The sequence below is a fragment of the Schistocerca cancellata genome, chromosome 3 (assembly GCF_023864275.1).
Source record: "Schistocerca cancellata isolate TAMUIC-IGC-003103 chromosome 3, iqSchCanc2.1, whole genome shotgun sequence".
NCBI lineage: Eukaryota > Metazoa > Arthropoda > Insecta > Orthoptera > Acrididae > Schistocerca > Schistocerca cancellata.
The window spans coordinates 873,022,821-873,038,757 of NC_064628.1; the positions used below are offsets into that span (position 1 = coordinate 873,022,821).

Genomic DNA, 15,937 nt, shown 5'->3' on the forward strand with positions numbered 1-15,937 from the left:
GACAAACGAAACAAATATGAACTGGAGAAGTAAGCGGAAACGTACAGGCGTATTATGCATGTGTGCTCCGTGAGTAATTTAAAGAAGCGATGAAATCCTGCTCAGGGTTGACTGAATAGGAGATCGTTTCAGTTCTACCACATTGGAAGTAATGCGAAGGCCTATGTTCGCTGAAGATTATGAAGATATTAATATGTAATACTACTGTCAGAACAGGCCACGAAAAACAGAGGATTCTCAAAGGAAAAATTTGGTCAATCCGTTTGATATCAGTAACATAGTTTAGTGCCCATATAGGTATTACAAACTGATTTAGTTCAAATTCCATAAAGATTTAGCTTTACCAACATTTGCCTCAATCGGTTATGACGCTTCGCTTGCCCGTATGATATCACAGCTGCGGTCAAGTAGTGTGACGTCGTTAGAAAATTGGTCGAGGAGTACAAATAAACTGAGAGTTATCTGTTTCCTAAATTATTCTCTTGAGTGATAAGTTAATAATAAATATTTCATGTGAAAATAAAGCACTCTAGCATGCCCTATAGTCGACGTAAAAAACTAAAACTAAACTTCGTCCGAACAGGCCTCGGAAGCCCAACGCTACCGATCGACTGCCGTGTCATCATGAGCCGAGAGGCGTCACTGGATGCGGATAAATGGTTCAAATGGCTCTGAGCACTATGGGACTTAACATCTATGGTCATCAGTCCCCTAGAACTTAGAACTACTTAAACCTAACTAACCTAAGGGCATCACACAACTCCCAGTCATCACGAGGCAGAGAAAATCCCTGACCCCGCCGGGACTCGAACCCGGGAACCCGGGCGCGGGAAGCGAGAACGCTACCGCACGACCACGAGCTGCGGACGGATGCGGATATGGAGGGGCATGTGATCAACACACATCTCTCCAGGCAGTTGTCAGTTTTCGTGACCGGAGCTGCTACATCTCAGTGAAACAGCTCCTCAGCTGGTCTCGCAGGGGCTGAGTGATTCTTCTCGCTTGTCAACAGCGCTCGGCAGACCCGAGCGATCACCCATCCACGTGCTAACCAAGCCCAATAGCGCTTAACATCGGTAATCTGACGGGAACCGTGTTACCCTTCAGCGAGGCCGTTGGCGTAATCAACCTATCTACACTCCTGGAAATTGAAATAAGAACACCGTGAATTCATTGTCCCAGGAAGGGGAAACTTTATTGACACATTCCTGGGGTCAGATACATCACATGATCACACTGACAGAACCACAGGCACATAGACACAGGCAACAGAGCATGCACAATGTCGGCACTAGTACAGTGTATATCCACCTTTCGGAGCAATGCAGGCTGCTATTCTCCCATGGAGACGATCGTAGAGATGCTGGATGTAGTCCTGTGGAACGGCTTGCCATGCCATTTCCACCTGGCGCCTCAGTTGGACCAGCGTTCGTGCTGGACGTGCAGACCGCGTGAGACGACGCTTCATCCAGTCCCAAACATGCTCAATGGGGGACAGATCCGGAGATCTTGCTGGCCAGGGTAGTTGACTTACACCTTCTAGAGCACGTTGGGTGGCACGGGATACATGCGGACGTGCATTGTCCTGTTGGAACAGCAAGTTCCCTTGCCGGTCTAGGAATGGTAGAACGATGGGTTCGATGACGGTTTGGATGTACCGTGCACTATTCAGTGTCCCCTCGACGATCACCAGTGGTGTACGGCCAGTGTAGGAGATCGCTCCCCACACCATGATGCCGGGTGTTGGCCCTGTGTGCCTCGGTCGTATGCAGTCCTGATTGTGGCGCTCACCTGCACGGCGCCAAACACGCATACGACCATCATTGGCACCAAGGCAGAAGCGACTCTCATCGCTGAAGACGACACGTCTCCATTCGTCCCTCCATTCACGCCTGTCGCGACACCACTGGAGGCGGGCTGCACGATGTTGGGGCGTGAGCGGAAGACGGCCTAACGGTGTGCGGGACCGTAGCATGGAGACGGTTGCGAATGGTCCTCGCCGATACCCCAGGAGCAACAGTGTCCCTAATTTGCTGGGAAGTGGCGGTGCGGTCCCCTACGGCACTGCGTAGGATCCTGCGGTCTTAGCGTGCATCCGTGCGTCGCTGCGGTCCGGTCCCAGGTCGACGGGCACATGCACCTTCCGCCGACCACTGGCGACAACATCGATGTACTGTGGAGACCTCACGCCCCACGTGTTGAGCAATTCGGCGGTACGCCCACCCGGCCTCCCGCATGCCCACTATACGCCTTCGCTCAAAGTCCGTCAACTGCACATACGGTTCACGTCCACGCTGTCGCGGCATGCTACCAGTGTTAAAGACTGCGATGGAGCTCTGTATGCCACGGCAAACTGGCTGACACTGACGGCGGCGGTGCACAAATGCTGTGGAGCTAGCGCCATTCGATGGCCAACACCGCGGTTCCTGGTGTGTCCGCTGTGCCGTGCGTGTGATCATTGCTTGTACAGCCCTCTCGCAGTGTCCGGAGCAAGTATGGTGGGTCTGACACACCGGTGTCAATGTGTTCTTTTTTCCATTTCCAGGAGTGTATATTACGAACACACATCCCGGCACTTAGCATCAGTTGCTGCAGAGTGGCACAAAAATTTTGTCTTCAGTATTTCAGTTAATTATTGGCCTAACTCAGAAGTTTAAATGTTATCATAATCTCATCATTAAGAGGTATAATCTTACGTTAAAAGTCTGAGTTAAAAGTTTGACAGAGTAGGCAAGTACTATAGTTAGAAACACCGTGTTTGCCATGAAGCTGCGTAACTCACGGCCCACAAATACCCGAGTTTCATTTGTCCAATATTTGAAAATCAATGTACTTAGCGACTTCCAACGAATGAAATGATAATTAAATCGACACCCTATCTGCAAGCAGGAGTTGCTACACATAATTGGGGACATGTTGAAAATGTCCTCAATGATGTATATAAACGCCTGTTTGCAGCTAGGGTGTCGATTTAATTATCATTTCATTCTAGAGAAGCTGCACGGTCATTAATGGTATCTGTTCTTTCGGGAACAGATACTACCTTCATATATGCTTCCAACGAACTTCACATGTAATTTCAAATCTTTTAGAAATTTTCAATCGCCGACACCCCCCGCCCGCAAATTGGTGAACGGAAAAAATTTCATCTCTAACTACGTTTTGGCTTTTCATGCAGTCACACTTAAGCACTATACATGACGTTTTAGTTTATTACTTCTTTACTGCCGGCCGCGGTGGTCTAGCGGTTCTAGGCGCGCAGTCCGGAACCGCGCGACTGCTACGGTCGCAGGTTCGAATCCTGCCTCGGGCATGGATGTGTGTGATGTTCTTAGGTTAGTTAGGTTTAAGTAGTTCTGAGTTCTAGGGGACTGATGACCTCAGATGTTAAGTCCCATAGTGCTCAGAGCCATTTGAACCATCTGAACTTCTTGACTACTATTTCTATTCGGAACACAGTTTTCAGACAGTATCCATATATACCACTATCTGTATCTGTAAAATTATATCGTTGTACGTCACATAGTTTGGAGATATGACGTCATGAGCTTTTATACACGTGCAAAACCAGCGTTTACTTAAAGTGGCGCCCAGTAAAACTTCAATATCGGGCTCTAAGTTTAAATTTAAAACTTCTTTACTACTAACTCCGTAACACATTCTGCATATAGTATCCACATATATCACCGACCGTACCTGTAAGATTGTATCATGGTACGACACATAGTTCAGTGTATATGACTTCATAGCCGGCCGAAGTGGCCGTGCGGTTCTAGGCGCTGCAATCTGGAACCGCGAGACCGCTACGGTCGCAGGTTCGAATCCTGCCTCGGGCATGGATGTGTGTGATGTTCTTAGGTTAGTTAGGTTTAACTAGTTCTAAGTTCTAGGGGACTAATGACCTCAGTAGTTGAGTCCCATAGTGCTCAGAGCCATTATATGACTTCATAACCATTGAGATACGTGAAATGCTTAAAATGGGGTGCAAATTGCCCTGTTTATATTCGTCCAGTGTTTCACAATGAGAGCACTTAGCAACTTCCAACACATTTACGCTTAATTTCCAATCTTTCCTAAAATTTTGTCTCTGAAATGTTTAAAGGCAAATATTTAACACATTAACTCATTTGTAAAGCAATCAGACGTTTGAAGCTGCTTTATACACGGGAGTTTAATTCTTTAACGAATCGGAGGGTTGCTGGTGGATTGTGTGATCCATGAACATGAACTCGACGTCAATATGCAACGCTGCCTTTATAATTTTCATACATTACTGTACAGTAACCACAATGTCGGGCAGCTCGTCCTCTTTTGTTCCGCGGCGTTGGCAGCCCTGTGGCTATCAGGGAATCCCCTTCGCCGCGCGCAGCAGGTGAAATACCGCGTGATTAACGGGCTTTGCGCCGCCTATAGGCAGGCGTGTCACCCGCATTAACCCTGCCTTAACTACATATTAATGTACTTTTGATGGAGCTAATCTACTGGCCCCGCTATCGTGATGTACAGTGGCTAAGCGGAGCTTCAATATTACCGCACATGTGCTCCTAAAGCCAGCTCTGATTGCCTCCCGTCGCTGTCCACTGATATTTATGCAATGACGTACGATTCGATGCGAAGCCCTCCTGCTTGTCAGCTGGGTATGACCAGAGTGCGCGAGTGTTAATGTTACATTTAGCCAGCGATACTGAACTCGTGTCTTCTGCAGACGGAACTGATTATGTTGCTGCAACAAAAGGAAGACGCCGGGGGAGTAGCGACGAAGGTTTTCATCATAACTTAATACTTAAAAGCTTCTTTGGCAGTTTGGATTGCGGATATGAGCTTCCTACGAACTAACTTTCCGGAAGCCTTTTGACACTGTACCACACAAGCGGCTCGTAGTAAAATTGCGTGCTTATGGCATATCGTCTCAGTTATGTGACTGGATTTGCAATTTCCTGTCAGAGAGGTCACAGTTCGTTGTAATGGACGGAGTCATCGAGTAAAACAGAAGTGATTTCAGGCGTTCCCCATGGTAGTGTTATAGGCCCTTGCTGTTCCTTATCTATATAAACGATTTGGGAGACAATCTGATCAGCCGTCTTCGATTGTTTGCAGATGACGCTGTCGTTTATCGATTAATAAAGTCATCAGAAGATCAAAACAAACTGCAAAACGATTTAGAAAAAATAACTGAATGGTGCGAAAGGTTGCAGTTGACCCTAAATAACGAAAAGTGTGAGGTCATCCACATGAGTACCAAAAGGAACTCAAACTTCCGTTACACGATAAATCAGTCTAATCCAAAAGCCGTAAATTCAACTAAATACCTTGGTATTACAATTACGAACAACTTAAATTGGAAAGAACACATAGAAAATGTTGTGGGGAAGGCTAACCAAAGACTGCGTTTTATTGGCAGGACCCTTAGAAAATGTAAAAGACCTACTAAGGAGACTGACTACACTACGCCTGTCCGTCCTCTTTTAGAATACTACTGCGCGGTGTGGGATCCTTACCAGATAGGACTGACGGAGTACATCGAAAAAGTTCAAAGAAAGGTAGCACGTTTTGTATTATCGCGAAATATGGGAGAGAGTGTAACAGAAATGGTACAGGATTGGGCTGCAAATCGTTTCTTTTCATGATGTATTCTCGTGGTTTGGGAGTAATTTATGCAAATTCCGTTAATGATGGGCGTTCATATTTTACGCATACATGAATAAGGCATTTCGTCATCACCCAGCTGAGTAGAGACAAGTGAATAGTGAGTTGCGCCAAAGTACCTCCTACTGAAATGACTTGAATGTTATGACAATAAGGACCACACGTCACATGATACTGTTCTGCATTTGCAAAAGCAACGAATGGAAAAGTGAATTACTGTGCAGAACACCGGCATATCTCGCGTTCTTTACTTTGCTAACACAGTAATGAGGGATCCTCCCTCTCCCTTCTCCCGCCGCCCCCCCCCCCCTCCTCCAACACACAAATCTAATTTACCGTAGAGGTCTGTACCACGAACAATGAACTAAGAGAGGCAAAGAAGACTTCTCGCGGAGAGGTTCGTATTCTGAATAGACACACCGCTGTTCATTCCGCAATGAGTATGCAAATGCTGCTGTAAATCAACCACACCACAATCAGCAGATCACGCAACATGTGCGACCACAATACACTTACGCGTTCTATTGCAGGCTGCAAAATCAGTCTAGCTACAAATGACTATTTTACTCGCCATTCAGTATAATATCTTGCAGCAATACAAAATACAGATTCTGTCCGAGCCATACGCATTATTAAAAACATAGTAACAACATGTTTACATCTGTAATCAGAACTCACGTTCATATAAACCTGAAAATTAGTAAGTGCGTCATTTCGGAAGAAAAAAACGGAAAACAACTGAATTAATGGAAAATTATTTCTACGAAAAACATCGTTACAGCTCTTGCGCTGCTAGTTGCCCCTGGCAGCTAGCGATCAATTTGCGCAAACAGCTGGAGTTTCAGTCGGTTGAACACGGAGATAGATTCACATGAATATTATAACAAAAACTATCGCGATGATGTTATACCATTCGAGACGCCTGAAACGACAAAAACCTTGCTAGACAATTTTCTCAGAATCGGGAAGAATAAGAGAAGCGACCAGAATAACAGCAGCTATTTTGTAACTGCTAGAATGTGGATACAACAAACACGAATGAAAAAAAATATTTTATCAGAGAAACTAGGATGTTTGACAACATAGGCACTTCGAAAATCGACGACGACTCGATAATTATCACAGAATAACATAAGGCATTTCTACTGGATTTTCATTTTGAAAGCTTTAGATTTCCTAACGCTTTTTTGGTGTCACTGCCAAGCTTTTTCAAAAGTTAGTAAACTACCGAAACCATAGTCATAGAATCTGAATACAACTAGTATCTGTTATTGAATACTGAAAAAAAGAACTGAATTTAGATCTTCTGTTCTTTTAGCAAGGTTCGTTTTCGATGCTGTCTAAATAATTTAATTTTACTAGTTTTATTCTGCTCGGGTAATTTATTTTTGATCCAGGTCTCCCTACCACACAAAAATTCATGCATGGCGATCATTTTATAAAATTTCATGCCATACCAGGGTTTGTTCTAATTCTTTCACACATTTCATTCATTAAATATAATTATTATTACTGATCATAAAGTCGCTTTCGAGGCTTTTAAACAGAGTTATTTTCAGTTTTAAAATAATAGACCTGTTCCCGTTGAGGCTGTTTGAATTTAAAAAGGGAATTTCATTAACAAAACAAGTTGTCTTGCCAAGTAGTATCACATAGTTAGTCGAAATATTCACTCTATGCGTTACTAATCTAATCAAGTTAAGGGACATATACGCATGATGATTAAATTTAGAATACTATGCAGTGTGACCATAGATGTCACATTTCACCAGTATCGCCAAACAATGCACGTCCGGTTGAGTGGATATCGATTAAAATGAACAATAAAGTATAACTGCCTTAAGTTTGAGAAGACTATCCAGTATTAAAGCCACCAGAACCTAAAATTATTTCGTAATATTCAAAGACTGTCCTAGGGCCTGTGGTGAAATAAAGACACTGGACAGAACTGCTCCAAAATTGTGACAAAGTCACTTTCAGTATAGATCGATTCCAAACGGCCGTAAACCTGTAACCTTGATGAAACTATGAATCACAACAAGTAGATCGAAGCAGGTTGTGGATTTTAGTTTCTATTGCTAGGGGCTCGGTTATAACAATTGTTGTATTTAGTCCTAAGATAGGTTTGATGTTGCTCCACACGCTACTCATTCCTGCTCAAGGCCCTTCTTCTCTTAGCAAGTAGTGCAGCCTACATCCATCTGAACCTGCTTACTGTCTGCTTGCCTAGCCCTCCTTCTACAGCTGTTATCGACCACACTTACCTGTATTACCAAACTGACGATTCGCTAATGCCTCACAGTGTGTCGTATCAACCGATCCCTTCTTTCAAGTCAAGTTCTGCCACAGACTTCTTTTTTTACTAGTTCTATTCAGTGGCTCTTTACTAGTTACTCGATATACATACCTAACCTTCAGTATTCTTCTATAGCACCACATTTAATATTTCTGTTCTTTTCTTGTCTGTATTGGCTATTGACCACGTTTTACTTCCATAAGGGGCAACATTCCAGACAAATATTTTCAGAAGATACTTCCTAACACTTAAATTAATACTAGATGTTAACAAATTCTACGTTTTCAGAAAAGCTCTTCTTGCTGTTGCTAGTCTGCATTTTATACAGGCTTTTCTTCGACCATCGTCAGTTGTTTCCCAAATAACAAAACTCATCTACTACTTATAGTGTCTAACTTTCTAATCTAATTCCCTTAGCATAATTTAATTAATTTTCCTACATACCATTACTATTGTTGATATTCATAATCTCGTTTCATGACACTATCTATTCCATTCAACTTCTCCTCTAAGTGCTTTTCCATTTATGGTAGAATTACAATGCATTATCAACGTCAAAGTTTTTATTACTTCTCCTTAAACTTTTATTTCATTTCCCCAAATTTTCATTTATTGCGTGGCCAGTGTACAGTTTCAATAACATCGAGGATGTTATTTCTCAGCCTCAGCTTCGCTTTCATGTCGTTGCAATCTTATAGCTGCAGTCCAGTTTCTGCTCAAGTTGTAAATTGCTTTTCGCTCCCTGTTTTCATTTCTGCTTCATTCAAAATTTTAAAGAGTACATTCCTGTTAACATTACCAAAAGCTTTCTCTTAGTCTACAATACAAATGCTTTCCTTCTGTCTGTCTTGTAAGGTAAACCGTAAGGTTCCATTGTTTTCAACTATTCCTACATTTCTCTGGAACCCAAACTGATCTTCCTCCATCACTAAATACTTCCTGTCACAATTCTGCAGCCACGACTTATTAAACTGATGAACTTATGGTTCTGTAATATTCATAGATGTTGTCGTTTTTATACAAAGATTGGTTTGCTGCAGCTCTCCACGCTAATCTCTCCTGCGCAAGCCTCTTCATATTTGTGTAACCACCAGAACATACATGATCTCCCTCTGCAACGTTTACACCCTCCAGCCCAATTCCTTTCATTACCAAACTGGCAATTCCTTGATTCCTTGTGATATGTCCTATCAACCAATCACTTATTTAACAAATTTATTTTGTCATGAGTTCGATTCAGTACCTACTCATCTGTTGTTCGATTTAGCCATCTAACCTCTAGCATTCTGATCTAGCGCGACATTTGTACGCCGGAAAAACATCGGTAGATGTCAAACAGTATGGAAGAATAAAATGGAAAGACCAAGAACCAAGTGCTCGGATTAAATATGGTATCAGACAGGAGTGCAGTGTCTCGCCCCTACTGTTCAACCTACACATCGAAAAAGCAAAGACAGAAATAGAATGAAGATTGATGAGTGGGATTAAAATTCAGGTTGAGCGGATATCAATGATAAGATTCGCTAACGACTTTACTACCCTCAGAGAAAGTGTGAAGAATTACAGGATCTGCTGAATAGAATGAGCAGCATAATCAATAAATACTGCGTATTGAGATAAAACTGAAGAAAGACGAAAGTAATGAGAAGTAGCAAGAGGAGGACAGCGAGAAACCCATCTTCGAAATTAATGATTGCAAAGTAGAGGAAGTAAAGGAATTATGCAACCTAGGCAGCGAAGTAACCCATGATGAACGGAGAAAAGAGGACATAAAAGGTAGACTAGCATTCCTGGCCGAAAGAAGTTTACTAGTGTCAGAGATAAACCTTAATTTGAGGAACACATTTCTGAGAATGTACATTTGGAGCACAGCTTTGTACGGTAGTGAATCAAAGACAGTGGGGTAACCGGAAAATACACTACTGGCCATTAAAATTGCTACACCAAGAAGAAATGCAGATGAAAAACGGGTATTCATTGGACAAATATATTATCCTAGAACTGACATGTGACTACATTTTCACGCAATATGGGTGCAGAGATCCTGGGAAATCAGTACACAGAACAACCACCTCTGACCGTAATAACGGCCTAGATACGCCTGGGCATTAAGCCCAACAGAGCTTGGATGGCGTGTACAGGTACAGCTGCGCATGCAGCTCCAACACGATACCACAGTTCATCAAGAGTAGCGACTGGGGTATTGTGACGAGCCAGTTGCTCGGCCACCATTGACCAGACGTTTTCAGTTGGTGAAATATCTCGAGAATGTGCTGGCCAGGGCAGCAGTCGAACATTTTCTGTATCCAGAAAGGCCCGTACAGGACCTGCAACATGCGGTCGTGCATTAACCTGCTGAAATTTAGGGTTTCGCAGGGATCGAATGAAGGGTAGAGCCACGGGTCGTAACACATCTGAAATGTAACGTCCACTGTTCAAAGTGCCGTGAATGCGAACAAGAGGTGACCGAGACGTGTAACCAATGGCACCCCATACCATCACGCCGGGTGATACGCCTGTATGGCAATGACGAATACACGCTTCCAATGTGCGTTCACCGCGATGTCGCCAAACACGGATGCGACCATCATGATGCTATAAACAGAATCTGGATTCATCCGAAAAAATGACGATTTGGCATTCGTGCACCCAGGTTCGTCGTCGAGTACACCATCGCAGGCGCTCCTGTCTGTGTTGCAGCGTCAAGGGTAACCGTAGGCGTGGTCTCCGAGCTGATAGTCCGTGCTACTGCAAACATCGTCGAACTGTTCGTGCAAATGGACATCGTGATGGATGTCTTTCAAACGTCCCCCTTAGTTGACTCAGCGATCGAGACGTGACTGCACGATCCGTTACAGCCATGCAGATAAGATGCCTGTCATCTCGACTGCTAGTGATACGAGGCCGTTGGGATCCAGCACGGCGTTCCGCGTTACCCTCCTGAACCCACCGATTCCATATTCTGCTAACAGTCATTGGATCTCGACCAACGCGAGCAGTAATGTCGCGATACGATAAACCGCAATCGCGATAGGCTACAATCCGACCTTTATCAAAGTCGGAAACGTAATGGTACGCATTTCTCCTCCTTACACGAGGCATCACAACAACGTTTCACCAGGCAACGCCGGTCAACTGCTGTTTGTGTATGAGAAATGGGTTGGAAACTTTCCTCATGTCAGCACGTTGTAGGTGTCGCCACCGGCGCCAACCTTGTGTGAATGCTCTGAAAAGCTAATCATTTGCATATCACAGCATCTTCTTCCTGTCGGTTAAATTTCGCGTCTGTAGCACGTCATCTTCGTGGTGTAGCAATTTTAATGGCGAGTAGTGTAAGAGAATCGAAGCATCTGAAATGTGGAGCTTCAGAAGAATGTTGAAAATTAGGCGGACTGATAAGGAATGAGAAGTGTCTCTGCAGAATCGGCTAAGAAAGGGATATATAGGAAACAGTGACAATAAGAAGGGGAACGACGACAGGACATCTGCTGAGACATCAAGGAATAACTTCCATGGCACTGGAGAGAGCTGTAGCAAGTAAAAACTGCAGAGGAAGAGAGACTGGAATATATTGAAGAGGTTGGCAGAGGAGATGAATTCGTGGCGGGCCGCATGAAACCAATCAGCAGCCCGATGACTCGAAAATATAGAGCGAGAGCCAGTGCTGTTGCCAGCAGCAGCAGCAGCAGCAGCAGCGGCGGCAGCCAGAGCCCTGTGGCTGGGTGCGCCTCAGAGCGCACAGTGTTTGCGCAGCCCGCGGCGCGGCGCGCACTAATTCAGACTCGGAACGGAGTGGCGCAGGCCGGCGCCGAATCACGGCGAGGGCGCGTATCAGCGGCGCGCCCATCTCGCAGGCAAACTCAATTTTCTGCCTTCGCGGGGCCTCTCGTGTTTGGTATAAACGTTACGCGGCTCGGCAGTCTCGCGGCACCAGCAATAACGCAACCGCGCCGTCGTGATAATACGGCCTGCCGAGCTACTGGCGCAGCGGCCCGAGGCGGCAGCCGCCGTCTTACACAATCCCGCGCCCCCAGAAGGCTCACGGCAGCAGGCCGGGAGCAACAATCCAACAGAGCAGCTGTGACGCTGCGTTCGGCCTGCGTTGGCAGGTCAGCGTATGTTCCGAAAGTCGTGTAAACGGATATTCTTCTAGAGCAGGGCTTCACAACCTGTTGTCCCCGGACCCCCTAAGGGGTCCGCCGGCTCTCTCTAGGGGGTCCGCGGCCACCTTTCACCAAATCGTGTAAAATAAAAAATGTGAAAATCTAATTCATCACTTTTTTTTCGTGTGAAAAACATGTCTACTTTTCCAGAATGAGGTTTTCACTCTGCAGCGGAGTGTGCGCTGGTATGAAACTTCCTGGCAGATTAAAACTCTGTGCCGGGCCGAGACTCGAACTCGAGACCTTTGCCTTTCGCGGGCAAGTGCTCTACCAACTGAGCTATCCAAGCACGACTCACGCCCCGTCCTCACAGCTTTACTTCCGCCAGTACCTCGTCTCCTACCTTGCAAACTTTACAGAAGTTCTCCTGCGAACCTTGCAGAACTAGCACTCCTGAAAGAAAGGATATTGCGGAGACATGGCTTAGCCATAGCCTAGGGGATGTTTCCAAAATGAGCAGCGCACACTCCGCTGCTGAGTGAAAATCTCATTCTGGAAACATCACCCAGGCTGTGGCTAAGCCATGTCTCCACAATATCCTTTCTTACAGGAGTGCTAGTTCTGCAAGGTTCGCAGGAGAACTTCTGTAAAGTTTGGAAGGTAGGAGACGAGGTACTGGCGGTAGTACAGCTGTGAGGACGGGGCGTGAGTCGTGCTTCAGTAGCTCAGTTAGTAGAGCACTTGCCCGCGAAAGGCAACGGTCCCGAGTTCGAGTCTCGGTCCGGCACACAGTTTTAATCTGCCAGGAAGTTTCATATCAGCGCACACTCCGCTGCAGAGTGAAAACCTCATTCTGGAAACATCCCCCAGACTGTGGCTGAGCCATGTCTCCGCAATATCCTTTCTTTCAGGAGTGCTAGTTCTGCAAGGTTCGCAGGAGAACTGTAAAGTTTGCAAGGTAGGAGGCGAGGTACTGGCGGAAGTAAAGCTGTGAGGACGGGGCGTGAGTCGTGCTTCAGTAGCTCAGCTGGTAGAGCACTTGCCCGGGAAAGGCAAAGGTCCCGAGTTCGAGTCTCGGCCCGGCACACAGTTTTAATCTGCCAGGAAGTTTCATGTCTACTTTTATTAAAACATGTGTACTTTTAATTCAAGTCGTATCCCCGAGCAGCCTTTGCGGTTCCTAAGTGAGAACGTATACGCAGTTTAGTGCCGGAGAAGCGGCTTCTCTGATCGACTGTTCAGCAACAATACGGGGGTCGTTGTGCCGCGGCTCTGCACTGAAACATTTTACGCATGCGCGGAGCGAGCTTTGTCGACCAATCACAGCGCTCGCTGGCACGTATGCGGCCCCAGGCATCATTAAATGTTAAACTTGCTTTGTCAGTGCACTACCTATTTCGTAAGTCGATTTTTGACCAGTTTATTACTTCTAACGTGGATCGGTGGCTGAGATCAGCATCACTGAAGAAGGGTGCAGTTTCTCCATCGCCTTCACAACAAGGGAAGTTACCGATTGAAATGAATGAGGAGGGAGGACGACCAAAGGAAGACTTTACATACACTTGAACATTTTTCTTCGGATTTCACGAAAAACCACACCTCCCCCCCCCCCCACACACACGACTGTTACGAAATATGCATGCTCCTTACACAACAGTAGCGAAATAGTGGAAGTGAACAGACCATAAGCAGCAGCTTGTCAACAACGAACAGTTTGGACGTGACGTCGATTGCTCTTGGAGGAAGACAGCTTCATCCTGTGAAATTTCAATTACCAAGTAATTTTAATCAGGCTACAGTGTGTTGAACAAAGGAAGTAAATCCACTAGTAAGTGTCTGGATACAGTGGGAATTCAAACTGGGTAGTTAATTTCAAGTTGTTTTCATTCATCTCTAAACCAAAGACTATTGATACTCCGGGGGGGGGGGGGGGGGGGGTCATTGGGAACATTTACTTTATTTATTTATTTATTGCCAAATTATAGACCTGTTAGCTGATGTTTAAAACAGGTCGTACATCTTACAATTTTCGTTTTCATGTTTTTCCAGTTTTCTTTTCTTTTGTTTTATCTACAACAGTTACAAAGAATGATACTTTTCAAAATAACAATAATTTAAGATTGAAATATATTGGGAACATAGCACTTCCATTAAGAAGCTTTCAGTCCCCACGGGTTTCGCTCTGTAATTTAAAGCTACTGTGATCCTGTCTGACTAGAGGTTCGCCATGGATTTTCGACTGAAGAAGGGGTCCGGCAGCTTAAAAGGTTGGGAAGCCCTGTTCTAGAGCAACCAGTCAACTTCAGAAATGCAACAGTGACAAATGGGACCTGGGCGCTCAAAAATACTATCGTGTAGTCGAAATACACATGGAGTGACGAAAAGATTTGGCCAGACCCTCAGCACCCACTCCTCATTCACAGCAATGAGACATTAAAACTATTACGCGCGTTTTGCTTTTTGGGCAGCAAACTTTCCTGAAAAACAGAACTTTTCTTAACATCGAATAAGCATTTGGTTCGAACAAACCACAATCACACTGTTTTCTGGTGCAGTGATAAGTGTTTTACTACGTTATTTGTGGAAAATATTTGTTATAGTTAGGTATGCATCACAATACCCCAGCATGATGCGGAGAATGGAAGGCTTGCCACACGAAAACATGGCAAGATACCTGTAATAATTAACACAAAAGTGATCCAGAAAATTCATGTTCACTAAATGTAAAGAATAAAAAAAAACGAAAACCCGCTGATGATGGCACAGTGGTGCCGAAACATGTTTGCGTACTGAGAAAAACGGTGTTTTGCATAACTGGCGGACCTCACATCCAAACATTTTGACTGCAAACACGGCCAATACAAGGAGCTGCAAATCAGAAAGATGGCAAATGTTTTATTACTCGCAAAATTTTTCTCTTCGCGTGCTCCAGAGATATTTCGGTACCGATCCGCAGACGGCCGGACGCAACAGGCTCGCGGCCGGCTGCCGGTGAGTGCCGAAAGTGTACAGTGGACGGCGGGTACTCACCCTCGTAGACGACGAGGTTGGCGGTGGCGCTGACGGCGTCGCCCACGCCGTTCTCGGCGTAGCACTCGTAGGCGGCCTCGTCGCGCTGCACGCGCACCGGCTCGATGCGCAGCAGCGAGCCGCCCGCGAAGTCGTGCAGCAGGTAGCGCGACTGCGTGTTGGACATGCGCTTGCCGTTCTTGCGCCACGTGATGCTGGGCGTGGGGTCGCCGCGCGCGCCGCACACGAACGCCGCCACGCCGCCCGCCTTCACCGTCAGGTCGCGCGGCCGCTGCGTGATCTCCGGCGGGTCTGCAACACGGGACCGCACACGCGTCCGTCAGCACCGGTACCCGCTACAACCCGCCTCGTCCACTCTGGACCGTCAACGCTGCCACAGCGGATGATCTGCACGGCAACTGTGACTAGCTGCTTTATAATACAGGGCTATTACAAATGATTGATGCGATTTCATAAATTCACTGTAGCTCCATTCATTGACATATGGTCACGACACACTACAGATACGTAGAAAAACTCATAAAGTTTTGTTCGGCTGAAGCCGCACTTCAGGTTTCTGCCGCCAGAGCGCTCGCGAGCGCAGTGAGACAAAATGGCGAAAGGAGTCGAGAAAGCGTATGTCGTGCTTGAAATGCACTCACATCAGTCAGTCATAACAGTGCAACGACACTTCAGGACGAAGCTCAACAAAGATCCACCAACTGCTAACTCCATTCGGCGATGGTATGCGCAGTTTAAAGCTTCTGGATGCCTCTGTAAGGGGAAATCAACGGGTCGGCCTGCAGTGAGCGAAGAAACGGTTGAACGCGTGCAGAAAGGACACGTGTATCTGGACATGCTGGAAAATTGGCTCATGCCACAA

At 45.7% G+C, this 15,937-nt stretch overlaps 1 protein-coding gene across 4 annotated transcripts in view; it reads right to left on the bottom strand.

The window, feature by feature from the left end:
- Positions 1-15,361, bottom strand: part of LOC126175945 (tyrosine-protein phosphatase Lar) — a 546,759-nt gene extending 531,398 nt beyond the window's left edge. For all 4 annotated transcript variants that reach the window (XM_049923024.1, XM_049923022.1, XM_049923023.1 and 1 more), the window contains exon 1: positions 15,076-15,361. In XM_049923024.1, the coding sequence (XP_049778981.1) occupies positions 15,076-15,241 (166 nt within the window). In that variant the 5' untranslated portion in view covers positions 15,242-15,361. The remainder of the gene's footprint in view (positions 1-15,075) is intronic.
- Positions 15,362-15,937: the final 576 nt, after the last annotated feature.